This window comes from Punica granatum, chromosome 8 (assembly GCF_007655135.1).
Source record: "Punica granatum isolate Tunisia-2019 chromosome 8, ASM765513v2, whole genome shotgun sequence".
Lineage (NCBI taxonomy): Eukaryota > Viridiplantae > Streptophyta > Magnoliopsida > Myrtales > Lythraceae > Punica > Punica granatum.
In genome coordinates, this window is record NC_045134.1 from 7,231,825 (window position 1) to 7,246,772 (window position 14,948).

At 42.3% G+C, this 14,948-nt stretch overlaps 4 protein-coding genes across 4 annotated transcripts; 2 read left to right on the plus strand and 2 right to left on the minus strand.

The window, feature by feature from the left end:
• Positions 1-1,112: 1,112 nt before the first annotated feature.
• On the plus strand, positions 1,113-7,567 carry LOC116215880 (potassium channel KAT3). The gene is made up of 13 exons (XM_031551684.1): positions 1,113-1,391; positions 1,774-1,989; positions 2,853-3,014; positions 3,167-3,224; positions 3,431-3,748; positions 4,251-4,490; positions 4,710-4,808; positions 4,887-4,919; positions 5,483-5,668; positions 5,949-6,026; positions 6,168-6,231; positions 6,655-6,807; positions 7,299-7,567. Exons 1-13 carry the CDS (start codon positions 1,219-1,221, stop codon positions 7,400-7,402), a joined length of 1,884 nt encoding a protein of 627 aa, XP_031407544.1. The 5' UTR covers positions 1,113-1,218; the 3' UTR covers positions 7,403-7,567.
• Positions 6,027-8,706, minus strand: LOC116215881. Its single transcript, XM_031551685.1, has 4 exons — positions 8,552-8,706; positions 7,914-7,965; positions 7,639-7,794; positions 6,027-6,400 (listed from the first exon to the last, which is right to left on the minus strand). Exons 1-3 carry the CDS (start codon positions 8,634-8,636, stop codon positions 7,644-7,646), a joined length of 288 nt encoding a protein of 95 aa, XP_031407545.1. The 5' UTR covers positions 8,637-8,706; the 3' UTR covers positions 6,027-6,400; positions 7,639-7,643.
• A 914-nt stretch (positions 8,707-9,620) lies between these two features.
• On the plus strand, positions 9,621-12,055 carry LOC116187845 (FCS-Like Zinc finger 11-like). Its single transcript, XM_031516824.1, has 3 exons — positions 9,621-9,766; positions 10,347-11,347; positions 11,498-12,055. Exons 2-3 carry the CDS (start codon positions 10,392-10,394, stop codon positions 11,631-11,633), a joined length of 1,092 nt encoding a protein of 363 aa, XP_031372684.1. The 5' UTR covers positions 9,621-9,766; positions 10,347-10,391; the 3' UTR covers positions 11,634-12,055.
• Positions 12,056-12,247: 192 nt separating this feature from the next.
• LOC116187842 (pentatricopeptide repeat-containing protein At3g22690-like) lies at positions 12,248-14,893 on the minus strand. Its single transcript, XM_031516807.1, has one exon. It carries the CDS (start codon positions 14,784-14,786, stop codon positions 12,369-12,371), a length of 2,418 nt encoding a protein of 805 aa, XP_031372667.1. The 5' UTR covers positions 14,787-14,893; the 3' UTR covers positions 12,248-12,368.
• Positions 14,894-14,948: the final 55 nt, after the last annotated feature.

Consider the following 14,948-nt stretch of genomic DNA (forward strand, 5'->3'; position numbering starts at 1 on the left):
AAGTACAGATACACGGTACATGAATGATTGTCACTGTAATCAAAGGATATCGCGATCACTTGGTTCATTAGATGTGTCCTTAACATTTACGACTCGGGATCCTTTCCCTTTGCCTTATCCGGACAGTCAGTCGGAAACAACCTAATCAGTGATAAGTTGCGGGGTGTTTAATATCGGATGTCGACCGGTTAGGATCAAACTACCAGGCAAAAGTCAGAGATGAATGTCAGTTGCATCCCAATCTTATAACAATTTCTTTTTCAACGATCCATTTTATTTTAAAGTTTTGAGTGTAATGATGAGCCAATCAAGAGGGCACGAAAAGGGGAGGATTCAATGATATATTATTTTCAAATTGGCAAAAACGTCACATATCATGTGCTTTATGGGAGGTCCCCTCAAAAGAGTCAACGTTGGACGTGAGAATGAATCTCAGATTTGAAGCAAGGGGCATACTTAAAAAGAAACCTGACCAGAGGTTCCACGGTTTAAAAGTAATTAAATAATTTTTACCTGCTCTGTGGAATGTAACGTTTCGTTCCACGGGTTCGGTCAGCTAACATTTCTCAGTGACGGGAGCTTACTTTCGATAACCTTTATGAATTGAACTGATCTCACAAGGAGTCAGGCCGATGCATGCTGAAAAGTGACATTCCTTGAAGTAACAACATCGGGAGCGGAGGGTCCACCGTCATCGCAGAGGTGACGAGAGGAGGGTCCCACCAGTTCCATAATGCATGTTTTAAAAGGTCGAATATATATGAAAGTCAAGGAGCTAGAGCTAGAACGAGAGACGGTAAACGTGCATGCAAGAGCTTATAATATTTCCCAATACTATATATATCCCTCTTGATTTCTGACTTTCGGGGGCTCCCGTGTCCTCGAACGGTCAGCAGTTCGGGGTGTCGCGGATTCTACCCGATAAATCTAATATATATTTTCTTGAAGACAATGTCGTTTTAATTTTAAACCTAACACTGACTGACTGATCACCGAAAGCTCCATTTCACCTCCACCAGAAAGTACGAACCCAGTTATGTAGTAATTCTATATTATTTATATATAATGTATATATATGTATGCACATGGATCAACAGAAACTGTATTAGGAAAGGAGTTGATGAAGAGCCTTACCTTACCTCTCCTGTCTCTGCTCTCAGTTTTATTCCGGTTGAAATTAAGTAAACGTGCCCGTGGTTTGGATTTTTGAAGTGCTCGATGTCTGAAACGAGGTCCCCACTTCCTCTGCTGTTCCGGAGGCACTCGAGCGGTGAGATGAAGAACTTGGCATCTGTTTCCAGCAGCCTCTTGCCTGCTTTCGGTACTGTGGTCAATGAGAACTACCTGCAGCTTAAGAAATATGTGATTGCTCCATATGATAGGAGATATCGGTACGTCGAAATCATAACTCCGTATTCACCCTTATATTCTGTCTTTAACAGTAGCTTGGAAGGGAAAAACAAGCAAGAACTTGCAAACACAATTTCCATCGGTCTAACTTATTATTGTTATAGCACCTTACATTTTTTTCTTTCCAACCTTTGTTTTTCCGTTAATGAGCATACGCAATTTTAATCGATAAAGGGTTATCAGTAGTATATCATTTAGAATGCAAAATATCGAAATCAAACCGATCCGAGGTGTTTACTTTGAAAAAGTTCACAAAGCTTCTTCTTTTTTCTTTTCTTTTGGTTCGTGACTTACTGCGTGATCAATTGCTGAGAGTTCTAACTCCTACTCTCAACAGTCATTTACTTTGTGAATCTTGTCCAGAATATGGCAAACTTTTCTGGTGGTACTGGTGGTGTACTCGGCATGGGCATCGCCGTTTGAGCTAGCTTTCAGAAAGGTCTCAACAGGGCCGCTCATGATCATGGATTTGGTAGTAGATGGCTTCTTCGCTGTCGACATAGTCCTAACATTCTTCGTGGCTTACTTGGACAAGTCAACCTACCTCCTCGTAGATGACCGCAAGAAGATTGCAGCCCGGTAATGCCCTCTGGCTCTGTCCTAAAATATTACCCCATCTATCTCTCATTAGAGATCTGGCTATCTTTCTACTAATCTAAGGTAAACAAATTTCCGACTACGACGAGAGACATTGCTGTTTGATTAACAACATTAACTAACCATTCTAATGAAAAGATGTCTGTCATTTACTTATCGGCAATTCCTCGTGTGGGAGAAGAGAGGAGAACAGACAAGGGAACTGATCTAAGGCAGCAAATGTTTATCATCCGTCACATGAGACAGGACAACCCTAAAGCCTTGGGGATCTCAGTTTTGCCTTTTCCTCAACAAGCAAGGTCCCACAAAATAGGGTATTAGTCACATGGAAAGGATTATAAAATGATTCCTACGTCCATTTAGGGAAATAAATGGGGTGTAGGATGCGAGTCTTGCAAAACGACTACATCTTTCTGATCCGATAAGTATGGTTGGCTGAATGTAGCATATTTATCAAACTGCTGAAGCTGAACAGTGCGGGAAACATATATCAGCTGCTCGTGTAAAGGACCAAACACAGTTGATCCGTGGCATACCGCGTGGAAGTGACAAAGAGTGGATTAGCCATTCTTATTTTGTTGATAAGCACTAGACTTTATCACACCATCCACGGCAAGAAAAACTTGCCGTGCAGACTCGTCTTCGAAAACATGGAAACAGAAGAACTTAAGTTTTACTCTTTGTTTTGTGGATCGATGCTGGAAGGAAATTAAAGAAACGGAGAGGTGCCTATACGCAATTCTTTCCAAAGCACGGAATATAACGATCTATGTTAACAATCGACTATTCGTACCTGATAAATTGAAGCCTCCATTTTCCTGATTGGGTGAAATTTTCTGTCACAGGTATCTCGCCAAGGTATGGTTCCCCATGGATGTTGCATCAACCCTTCCATTTCAGACGATATATAGAATCTTCACCGGGAAGAGGGACAAGGGTGATGTCTTCGGCTTCCTCAACTTGCTTAGGCTATGGCGTCTCAGGCGGGTCAGTGAGCTCTTCTCAAGGTAAACCTCCTTACAATACAAACGAGATGAAGTCAAGGGACAGATCATCCAACAATAGATCATCATTTCTCCGATTTTGTCGTCACGACATACTCCTAAGCTTTGCAATGAAATCAGACCTCTATATTGAACTAAGCTCTCTTGATCTCCAGGCTAGAGAAAGATACTCGCTTTAGCTACTTCTGGACAAGATGCTGCAAGCTCATATGTGTAAGTACTACGATCCTAGATACCGAACATTCAAAACTTTTAAGACCATTGCTAACCAATTACCGTAGTATATTGTCCATGTAGCAATTGAAATTCGAGAAAGGCCCCTTACCCCGCCGATCTAAATGCATAAATCTGCTCAATGAAGCCACCATAATATATTAATGGCGAAACGGATTCTTTTTTTTTTTCATTATCTCTTGCAGGTTACACTATTTGCAGTTCACTCAGCTGGTTGTTTCTACTTTTGGCTAGCAACACACCACAAAAAAGCAGAAAACACATGGATAGGGAGTCAGGTATCTGGTTTCGAGGATAGAAGCATTTGGTTGGGATACACCTATTCCATGTACTGGTCTATTGTCACTCTCGCGACGGTCGGCTATGGAGACCTGCATGCTGTTAACACGGGAGAGAAGATCTTTAACATGATCTATATGCTGTTCAATATCGGCCTCACAGCTTACTTGATCGGTAACATGACGAATCTCATCGTCCACAGCGCCATTCGGACCTTCGCGATGGTAATGGTTCTGTTGCACCAGTTTATTTGTGCATAGATAATGGGTCTTAATCTTTGTCAAGATACATTTGTTTTCAAGTAAATTTCCTGAACTTTCAGAAGAAAAGACATATCTACACGGAGAAAGTCGATACGAGACACAGATATCTGAAATGGGAAGAACAATAGAGGAGACTCTAAAAATTAGAAAAGAAAACATGCATGTAAAAATCTAAAAACTGACCTCATCGATTCTGCAATTCAGATGTTGCTCGCGTTTTTTTGACTAAAGTGCTTTCAAATGCATTCCTGCTATTCGACAATTAAGCTATACAAGTAAGAAGACACGACGCATAATAAAAACTGGACATAAACATCAACAATCGAAATGGAAATTTCATACCTGAACTAGCGAGTACATTTTGTACGCACAGAAAGTTTCCAGTATCTTCTCAAACAGCAATTTATCGGTGCTGAATATCTAGCAGAATTAAACTATTAATGAATGAAAATGGCCTCTCCAGAGGGATGCTATCAATGAGATACTGCGTTATGCGAGCAAGAACAGACTCCCGGAAGGCCTGAAAGAGCAAATGCTGGCACATATGCAACTCAAATTCAAGACGGCTGAATTGCAACAGGAAGAAGTGCTTGAGGATCTACCAAAGGCTATCAGAACAAGCATCGCCCAACATCTCTTCCGTAACAGAGTCGAAAATGCCTACCTATTCAAAGGAGTCTCCGTGGATCTAATCGTCCAACTGGTAAACCATTTTCCTTCCACGTGACTCTATTTGTCTTACCATCGATAAGCATAAACTGAGCAATTTGCAGTACAAAGATTTCAAAAGTCATTATCAAATAAAATGATAATAATTAGCTTCCGTATATCACATTTGCTACTTTCCTTGCTCCATGTATATGCATTTCGGCATAAAAACTGGAGAAGCACTAACACTATCAAGCATTTGCTGCATGAACAGGTAGCAGAGATGAAAGCAGAATATTTTCCACCTAAGGTTGAAATCATCTTGCAAAATGAGATCCCAACGGATTTCTACATTATAGTGTCTGGAGCAGTGGTACGATTCCTCTTCGATTTCGTATATAGAGCCTATGCATACCAGGGAGCAAAATCTGATAGATAACTGAAATTGCAGGATATCCTAACTTACAAGAATGGGATGGAGCAGGTAAATACAAGCATCCCATGCCTCCTACTCAACGTACTTGTTTAGTTCAGAGTTCGTACTCTAGAAGAACTGAAACTTTTACCCCAACCAAAGGTAAAACAGAAGAGATAAGGGATCTGCAGAAAGCGATCTAGTCAGGAATAATCTCAGGAGAAAACCTCTGTTGCAAATTTGTAAGAGAATCAAACATCGAGTCCGTTAAGCTTTCATGCTAGGTTTATGTCAATCTGCTAGTGGCAATCTGCAAATTTATGACGGCTTAGCAACCCAGATCAAGATGACTTCAAAGAATTGCTTAAGCCGGCATGCGTAAAAGCAGTAGCCTGTAGGAGTTAAGAAGAAACCTATTCACCTATTCTTTATACTGCATCTTAATATGGTAGTATGTGGGACAAGATTGATAAACATAAATATTGAGCCACAATGAAATACAGTAGGTCTCTTTGGTGGAGTCATGTTTTTCGATCGTACATGAGGAGAATAACTAAAAAAGATGGAGACTCAAATTTTGTATCGTGAAACTAATTAACTTCTCGATAACTGACTGCGTGCAAGTTTTGCAGCAATTGACAAAACTAGGGTCGTCGGAAATGGTGGGAGAAATTGGGGTGATTTTCAATATCCCCCAGCCTTTTACGGTAAGGACTAAAAGGCTCTCCCAAGTTGTCCGTATCAGTCATCATCATTTCAAGCAAATGGTGCAACCTCATAGCCCTGATGGAAAGAAAATCATTTGCAACTTCATTCAGGTTCGATCACACTCTCTTGCATTTCATATCGTGCCATGTTTCGTGTAGAAGACGTGAAGCAATCCCACCAATCATAAGCCTAAGACTGCTTTAGTCGCAAGATTATGCCCATATAATCGAAAGAAAGAAAGAAATAGCTTCAAGTATAAGAAACAAGTTATTTGGTTGCTTAAAGCAAAATGTACCACATCCGATGTAGAAATCCACCTAAATTTTCTTTCTTTACACATTTGTAACTTGGCAATATTTTTTATTCTCATTTTTATATATGTTTTGACAGTACTTGAAGGGCTTGAAACAAGAGGTGGTAGAGGAGATTGCATTCCTAACGGAAACACTGGGTGATATTGACATCGAGGTAAATCTTTTAAATGAAGCATTACTTTAAATTTCAGCGGTTACATATATTTTTCTGATTCAGAGAAATTACAGCGCAAGCTTCCATACTAGATGTATATAACCATGTGTGATGTTTCTCACAATTCCTTTGCTCCTACAGCGTATGTTATCAAATGAAGAACAGCAGCATGACGGCAACATAAGTGGAAATGAAGATGGGAATGGTAAATCTTGTTTTCGTCTAAACTATACTAAGCCACTCAATGCATGGCACTTGCAAGCTTGCTGATTTGATGATAGCAGGCACAAACATGCACTGAGCTTGCTAAATGATAACCGAAGACCCAAAAAATGCCATCCTATCGCCGTACAAATCAGTTGCATGTCATAGTACTGCAAAAAGCAAATAAATTCCTCAATCAGTATGATCTGATGACTAAACTATATACATGTAACAATAGATATCACTTCATACATCCTCAGGAAATATCGATTTACATGCATATTTTTTTCATGACATGAAGTAGTGATCTTTATATGAGACAGAAGGCACGGCAGATCTTAAAGATAATGGTTATGCTTACTAAACACCACCTCAATGATTCAGGCGGACTTCAACTATTAACTAAGCTCCTGACATTTTGCAGAAACAAAAAACACATCAACTCCATTGTCAGACACACTTCCCATTAGGGTGATTATTCATGGACATCATCCCAATGAAAACGATATGGAAGGTGACTCTGCTGGAAAACTAATACATTTGCCTAGCTCTGTAGAAGACCTTTTGGAAATTGCAGGTACTATGCTCTGGAATGCATTTCTCCTATTACTCATCAAAAGGTTACACAGTTTCAATGTTCTTACTAAAGCATGTTCTCAATGACCTAAGACAGATCACTACTTGGACTGATATCCTATCTACTTTTCACATAAATACAATCTATGAAATGTTTTGATTTAAGATTAGTAGATTACACCAATGACTCATTATTCAGGCAGACCTAGATTGGTAAAATCTCAGGTAGCATATAATATAAATTACAGTAATTACAACAATTGCAAGGACAAAATTAATCGCGCAGGTTTACACGCTGTTGTTCCAACTTCCAATGCAACCAATAATTTGTCTTTAGCATGTTGGGAAATAAACGAGATGAGCAAGCCATTTATGAATTCTTGATGTATTGAAGATGCAGTTTTCTGTGAATGGTGGAGTCCTTTTAGAAAATGTGGCTCCTAAAGTTATAAATCTGACATCAGCAAATTCAATTAAATCTGGTGATTGCAGAGAAGAAGTTTGGCAAAAAAGGAACTACAATTCTCATGGCTGAAGGATCCAAAGTGGAAGATTTGGATGTTTTGAGAGAGAATGATCATCTGTATATCTTTTAAATTAAACTGAGTGTACTGAACACTAGATGATGCTTTCCAACGGCAGAAAATGAAGCAATGCATCATGGGAGAATTCCACAAACTACAATGATGCATTGACCCATGGAAAGGACAAAATGTAAGCTAGGAGCATAATTTCGAAATGTATCATACTTCTGCTGAAAACACCTGGAAACAATCGTCTAGTATTTCGTGTATTTGAAGCGAAGAAAGTGAAAGCAAAATGTGAAGCTTACATCTGTTAATTTCTGTTGTTGAGCATGTCTATAACGGTAAAAGCAGCCTTTTGGAATCTTTCCTTCTGTTCCTCCAGATTTCTCTTCCTCTCAAGAGCAGAGTCCCTGCATTTCTCGATATCTTCAATGATGCCATTGGAGCTTTGATCTATCTCACTGAACAATGTTCACAGTATAAGAAAAAATACGAGCATCAGCAGTTTTTAAAGCAACTTAAAAGTTCATACCAATGTACGAATCACAATATGCTCACAAAAATTTTGAAAAGGACTCACTTAGTCATCTTAAGCATGTTTTCCATTACTGTCTGCACCTGCTGTGACATATCTGCAGCATCACGAGAGAGTGGTCAGGTAAAGGACAATCAGAAAAACTCCATCAGAATATCACTACGATTTGGAAAGAATATAAGCATCCTTGCAATTCGAGTTCACAAGGAAATCGCATCATCTGCTCCTTAGAGTCCATCAACCATTCAGGCATTTCATGAGAATAACTTTCGGAGAAGCAGAGCTTGCAAGAACAAGTCAAGTTATGCGAGCAGATGCGGTATCTCCCGTAATAATGCATCCAGAAAGAGTAACTCCTCATGCAATCTTCACTTGATGTACGATAAACAGATCATATCGAGATTTTCATGTAATGCAGACACTATACACAGAGCAATATTCCATTGATCTCCTCACCTATCAACGCTCAATTTCCGCCTTCATTTCTCACTGATGTGCAGAGAAGGACAAAATTCTAACAAGAATCGATCACGTTCACTTAGCACACGCCTTCAAATCAACATAAATCTCCGATCGAATTGCAGAAACCGATCGTATCCACGTTAGCGTGGACGCTCCGATCTACATCGCTACGTATTTGTGACAGATTTACGCGCAACTGTACCGAGGGAAGGAGCACGAACCGTAAACGAGAGATGAGAGCTGCGACTCGGCCTCTAGAGGAAGGAGGAGATTCTGATCGTCGTTGCGAGATGGTGAATCCGCCATTGCTGCGTCGAGTGAGTAAGGGAGCTGAGTGTACGGTAGTGGTGACCGGAGATGAAAAGGTTGGCGCGTTTTCCCACTTTATTTATATATAGGCACGACTCGAGCAGCGGCGAACTGGGAGCGGAAATTATTAAATTTGCGGTTTGCATACGTAACTCAGGTAAAGTCTCAAAATGAACCTCAAGATTTAGTTTTTTCAGTTTGACCCCTAAAGTGTGGGAAATTGTTCTAGTTCATCCATGAAAGTTAATCCGATGCTTGTATACATTTATGAAAAGTTAATCCGATGCTTGTATCCATGAAAGACATTATGAGTTGACAATTACTAATTAATTCTTTTTCTCATAAAAATAAGAATACCTATATTTTCTCACGTTTTCATCAAATTTACCATCCTATGGCAATGCCGATTGAAAAAAAAATGAAAGAAAACTTTTTATATGTGTCTGTTGCAAATGCCATTATATAGAGGTATTTAACGCCTCGGTATCACTACGTAAGGATTACCACTTAAAAAGCGTGATATTTTTAGATTATGATACTTAAAAAACATGATATAAATGTTAATATTATAATTGAGATTCGGTAGCATTATTAGGATAATAAATACTGAAATAAAGTTACTAAGAGCCTATTTGGGAACAGAGTGATTTTTAATTTAACTTAACTATAAACTTTTTAAAATTGAATAATAGTTTCATAATTTTTTCATTTTCAGAAAAATGCCCCAGCTTCCCTCTCTCCTCTCCATCACCGCACTGTTCATCTTCTTCCTCTCTCTCCATCACTGCACTGTTCGCCCTATGAGTATAGGGTGTAAATGGATAGAGGAAAAGACTTCAGGGGCATAAATCGGAATTATCCCGAATTTCAGATAGGACATTGGGAAATTGTGACACATAAAACATCTGAAAAGATAAAATAATAATATTTTCTGTGACGAATGGGACACGTGGCGGCGTCCCGTAGAGAGAAGGCTTGGCTTCTAGAGAGAGAAAGTGAGCTCCGTCCTGACTCCTGAGCAGTATATTAGAAGCTCACTGTTCCTCTGATTCTGTGAGAGACAGAGAGAAGGGAAGAAGAGTTCACAAGCTTTAGGCGAAGTCTCCAGAGAAGGCGAAAGCCGGCAGGTGAGTCTCTTCCTCTGGTTCTCCGTCGGCCGAATTCGATTGAGGTTGTGTTGTTCTTGCTCCGATTGCCTCAATTTGCTCGCCGATCGGCTGATTTTTGCCTGCATTTGCGTGTCGTTGTGTGCAACGTCTGATGATGCACATGATCGAGCGATTCGAGTGTGAGAGACTGGCGATGATGAACTTTGTGAATTTTGATCTTCTGCGGGGCGGCCGGCCGGTTACATTGCAGCATTTGCATTTGAATTATATTTTATTTATTGTTATATTTTATTTATGGAAATTGTTGCTGTTTTCATTTTTTTTTCCTCCTTCCGGCAATTTAAATGATTTAATTCGAATTTTTACTGATTTTGTTTACTAATTCAATGACATCAATTATCTGTAATCATAGCTGTGTGGTTTTGTTTATTGATTGTGGGGTAGAGAATGCACTAGCTGATCGATTTTTGCAGGGCTGAGCTGGTGAATCCGGGTTTTCCGAGATTCGTGAGCGTCTAATTTTTTCGAGCAAAATGCAGACTTTGCAGGTCTGACTAGGCTGCTGCTTATTTGCTTGGACGTGTCTTTTTTGATGCAGGTAAATCATCCGTGGCGATCCCTCTTTCGGGACCTTGCTACGGAAATGCTTATGAAAAGGACCAGGTCGGTGCATAAAGAAGTGGGTGAAACTGCGATGTCAGATTGTAGCTCGGAGTCCAATACAGAGTCTCAAACTGGAGGAAACAGTCACAAGAGCAACTCCTTTTTCAATGTTGCCAGTCTCTTCCGGGGATTGAATCCGAAGAATGCATCGTATAATGATTCAGCTAAAAGCCCAAAATCTCCGTTAGATGAAGGTTTCTTGAGGTCTCCAGGATCGACACTGCAGGATGCGCGGCAAAAGAGTTGGAATAGTAGCAAAGTGGGTTTAAGTATTGTGGACTCTCTGGATGCTGATGATGGAAAGAATGAGTTTGCTAGGGATAGGATTATACTTTCTTCGGATAGCAAAGGCATTTGTTTCGGACCAACAATGAGGCATGAACCTCCAAAGTCTTATACCGATATCAGTTCCTCTGAGGCTGCTAAACCCCCTCCCAGGAACTCTTCATTCCCTTATACCCGTACAAAATCTCCACTCCACAAGGGCAGCTCTGATGTTGTTTTTGAAATCGGAGGTGGCCCAGTAGACTCTGATTCCTCAGCTGGGAAAAGCCAGTCCTGTTCAATGGATTCCTGTGTCATGGTGAATCATCACCTGACCCAAGGAAGTCCGAAGTCGAGCAACCTTTCTTGTCCAACTGTGGCTTCAAAAGATGGATTTGTTGGGTCCCTCTCAGCAAATGGCATCGAGCTTTCTGAGGACTACACCTGTGTCATTTTGCATGGCCCTAACCCGCAGACGACTCACATCTATGGTGACTGCATTTTAGAATGTCACCCGTCTGATGAGTTGTTGAGTGAATTTGTCAGGAAATTTGAAGAGGACATGCGAGTAAGCTCCAAAGCTCCGGCTTCCTATCCGATTATCAACTCCTTGAGCTCCTGCTACTCATGCAAGAAACCATTGGAGGAGGGCAAAGATATTTATATATACAGGTTCGACACAAATCTGTAATTTTTTTGTGTTACATTTACGGGACATGTTAGCAAGCTCTACTCTGTGATGTTCCTCACAGATACTTGCGGGCATCACTGGAAGTGGACTCGAATTCTAATGCATTGATTTCATCTTCATATTTTCTGCAGAGGTGAGAAAGCATTTTGCAGCGTGGAATGCCGATGGAATGAGATTTCGTTCGACGAGGAAACCAAAGACACTGCCCATGGCTCCGGCGATAAAGGGGGCATTTTAAAAAGAGGCTCCTTGACAATCGCCAAATAAAGGCACTCTTACATATGTTCCGTAGCCACCATGACTGATGGTCGAATATGTGCCCGAGCTAGGGTTCCTTGATTGTCCGTTTTAAAGAGCTGCTTTATGTTATTGGTAGCAGCCAAGGACGGTCAACTTTTTGTATACTTTCTTCTGCCTGTTCTCTTTCGGCTTTCATGATCATGGAGGGTAATAAGGTTACCTAGATCTTAGCTTTTTTACAGAATACAGAGGATATACTGGTCTGCTGCGTTATCTCATAAGTCGCGATTGCGACATTATTGTAAATGGGTGTTAGCCGGTTTTCATGGCTCCCCGTTTCTATGGCCGGTAATATGTATTATCCTTACCGGGTTAACTGCTCATGTATGTGGAACAAACTCGACTTGTTTTTTACTGAACATATTGTCATATACTGCAGAATATGCTTATATAACTACTTGTTCTTGCAAATGTCTGTTGCCTGCTTTAATTGATGTCTGATTTCTGTTAAAAAATCACATTAGTAGGGATATAAGCCGAAATATCACGCCGGTAGCCGAAACATCTCTAGATTAACCCTTCGTTTGGATTGAACTGAGGGAAAGGAAAGGATTGAAGGAAAGGAGTAAGGGAAAGAAGTATTGAAGGAAAGGGAAAATGGTATTGGAGTTTTTGAAAATTCTATAGAAGCTTTCCCTCCATTGCCCTCTTCAAACAAAGCTAATGATGGCATGTCTGAGAATTTATAGACGTCATGTCGAATCACCAGAATTCTTTGCAGGAACAGTTCCCGTCCTTGAATCGATGGAACCGATAGTTGTCCCGAATGACGATCTCTCTCTCGTAGGAACGGGACACAAACTTCATGAATGAGTGACAGTCGGCGCAGATCCTGAGGTTGTTCACGACCCGAATGGGAGTCTTTCTCTCGCTCGTTATCAGCCCGAAAGCCACTGCGAGTCTCTCGCTGTGCCGATTCGTTTCTCCCGACTCCCCTCCTGATCTTTCTTCTACCTCACTCAGCGTTGAATAGATTTCCCGAGACAGGGGATTCGAGAAGTCCTCCGATGTGAACTCGTGCACGGACCCATCTTGCTCTATCATGCTGCATCCCAGTTTCTTCCGCGTCCCAAGCTCGTGCAACTTTCTTCTGACCAATCTCATGTCATCCCATCTGCCCAATTTCGCATACACCTTGGAGAGAACCACGTGAGCTGAATCACTTGAAGGGTCCAGCTCCACGAGCCGTCTGAAAGCTAGTTCGGCAAGTTCAACATTCTGATGGCTCTCGTAGGCTCTCAAGAATGTGCTCCATATAGCAGCATCCGGTCCTAATGGCATAGAACAGATCATCTCCAGAGCCTCTTCTAATCTCCCGACTCGGCCCAAGAGATCGACCATACACCCGAAATGCTGAACCATAGGTTCAATTCCGTACTTGCTCTCCATCTCGTTGAAGTACCTGTAGGCTTCTTCGAGCAAACCTCCATGGCTGCAAGCCGAGAGGAGGGCGACGAAAGTGATGAAATCTGGCTTTAACCCTTGGCTCACCATCTCTGAGAAGAGTTCGACTGCTTTCAGGGCTTTGCCCTCCATGGCATACCCTGCCATCATAGCCGTCCACAATCTCACGCTCTTATTGGGTATCTCCGAGAACACCTCCTCGGCCTTCTCGGCACTCCCGCATTTCCCATACATGTCTACTAACCCTGTAGCAAGAGCGTTGTCCAATTCGATTCCATTCTTTTTCATATGGACGTGGATCCAAATGCCATGGCTCAGGGCACCCACTTTGGCACAGGCAGAGAGCAGACACACCAGAGTGACCTTATCGGGCTCAACTTTAGAATTCTGCATCTGGTGGAACAGCTCGAACGATTCCTTGCAGTATCCGAATCGAGTGCAGCAACCGATCATAATGTTCCATGAAACCGTATCTTTCTCAGGAATCCCGTCGAAGAACTCCTTCGCCTCTTTGAATTCACCTGTCCTGCAGAATCCCTCCAGCATTGAGTTCCAAGACACTGCAGTCTTACGGGGCAAAAGCCGGAAGACACTCCTGGCATCTTCCATCCATCCCGATTTCACGTAGAAGTCTAACAGAGCATTCCCCAGAAACCCCTCAAGAGCCATCCCGAGCTTCACCAGCAAACCGTGAATGCTTCCACCTAGCAATACGAATGGCCTGCCACATTCCACTACATGACTGCAGGCGTTAAGAGCTGTAACCAGGGCCACCTCGTCCGGCGCCACATCTCCGAGCAGCATTTCCCGGAACACCTCAAGGCTGTTTCTGTAATCCCCCAATTGGACATATCCTGAAGCCATTGTTGTCCAGGAAATCAGGTTCTTCTCGGGCATCCGGTCGAACAGCTCCTGGGCTCCATTCATGTTACCCGATTTCACGTGCCCACCGATCAGGCTGGTCCAGAGGATCACATCGTCTCTCGATTGCGAGTCGGGTAAGAGCTCTTGTGCTCTGTCCATTGCGCCGCACTTAATGTACATATCCACCAAGCAATTCAATAGACTCCCACTGATGTCTAGCCTCTTCTCCAAAATGAAGCGATGCAACTCCTCCCCCATTTGCAAGTCCCTCAACTTCGCAACAGCCGAGAGTAAGCTTACCATCGTGACCTCATTGGGCTCGACTCCTTCACTTCTCATCCGCCCGAATAGCCTCATTGCCTCCCTCAACATCCCGGCCCGAACATGGCATGAGATCATCGTATTCCACGTGACCACATCCCTCCCGGGAACTTTCTGGAACAGCAGTTCTACATCCCAAACCATCCCAGCCTTCGCATATAGACCCATCAGGCAGTTCCTGAGGGACTGGTTCCCGCCCAGCCCATGCTTCAAGGCCCGCCCATGGACCTCTCTCCCGAGTCGGAGCAACAGGGATCTCGAGCACGCGTGGATCAAGAAGTGGAAGGTGGATATGTCCAGCGGCACACCGCAAGCTACAATTTCACAGTAACATTGGAGGACTTGGCTGGATGAGCCGGCCTCGAGGTGAGTCCGGAGGGATCGGTTCCAGATTGCTGTCTCGGGGTGCTTGGGCAGTCGGGTGACGCCTCGGCAGGTTGAGGAAGCATTGTTGTTTGGCTCTTCGGATGGGTTCTGCAATGAGAGGGTAGTGTACGGAATGGTGAGGGAGTAGAGAGGAGCTGCCGCCATATCTTTAGACGCTACGAGCCGTTGGTTCCTTCTTATTAGAGGATAGTGGGGACCGTTTGGTAATGAAATATCACCATGTCCCTTTTCCCCAAAATTTCTTATAAAGTCTTCAAATCATCCCGAAACTTTCTACAATTTTCAAACTGCCCCGATCCCTCGCAA

Excerpts from the sequence above, each read along its gene's own strand:
- LOC116187842 (XM_031516807.1), bottom strand. The coding sequence starts at position 14,786 with ATGGCGGCAGCTCCTCTCTACTCCCTCACCATTCCGTACACTACCCTC.
- LOC116215880 (XM_031551684.1), top strand. The coding sequence starts at position 1,219 with ATGTCTGAAACGAGGTCCCCACTTCCTCTGCTGTTCCGGAGGCACTCG. Across the intron at positions 1,990-2,852 it reads CGCAAGAAGATTGCAGCCCG|GTATCTCGCCAAGGTATGGT; the intron begins GTAATGCCCTCT and ends TTTCTGTCACAG. Across the intron at positions 3,015-3,166 it reads GTCAGTGAGCTCTTCTCAAG|GCTAGAGAAAGATACTCGCT; the intron begins GTAAACCTCCTT and ends CTTGATCTCCAG.
- LOC116187845 (XM_031516824.1), top strand. The coding sequence starts at position 10,392 with ATGCTTATGAAAAGGACCAGGTCGGTGCATAAAGAAGTGGGTGAAACT. Across the intron at positions 11,348-11,497 it reads AAAGATATTTATATATACAG|AGGTGAGAAAGCATTTTGCA; the intron begins GTTCGACACAAA and ends TATTTTCTGCAG.
- LOC116215881 (XM_031551685.1), bottom strand. The coding sequence starts at position 8,636 with ATGGCGGATTCACCATCTCGCAACGACGATCAGAATCTCCTCCTTCCT. Across the intron at positions 7,966-8,551 it reads GCTCTCATCTCTCGTTTACG|ATATGTCACAGCAGGTGCAG; the intron begins GTTCGTGCTCCT and ends GTGATGCTGCAG. Across the intron at positions 7,795-7,913 it reads AACATGCTTAAGATGACTAA|TGAGATAGATCAAAGCTCCA; the intron begins GTGAGTCCTTTT and ends AACATTGTTCAG.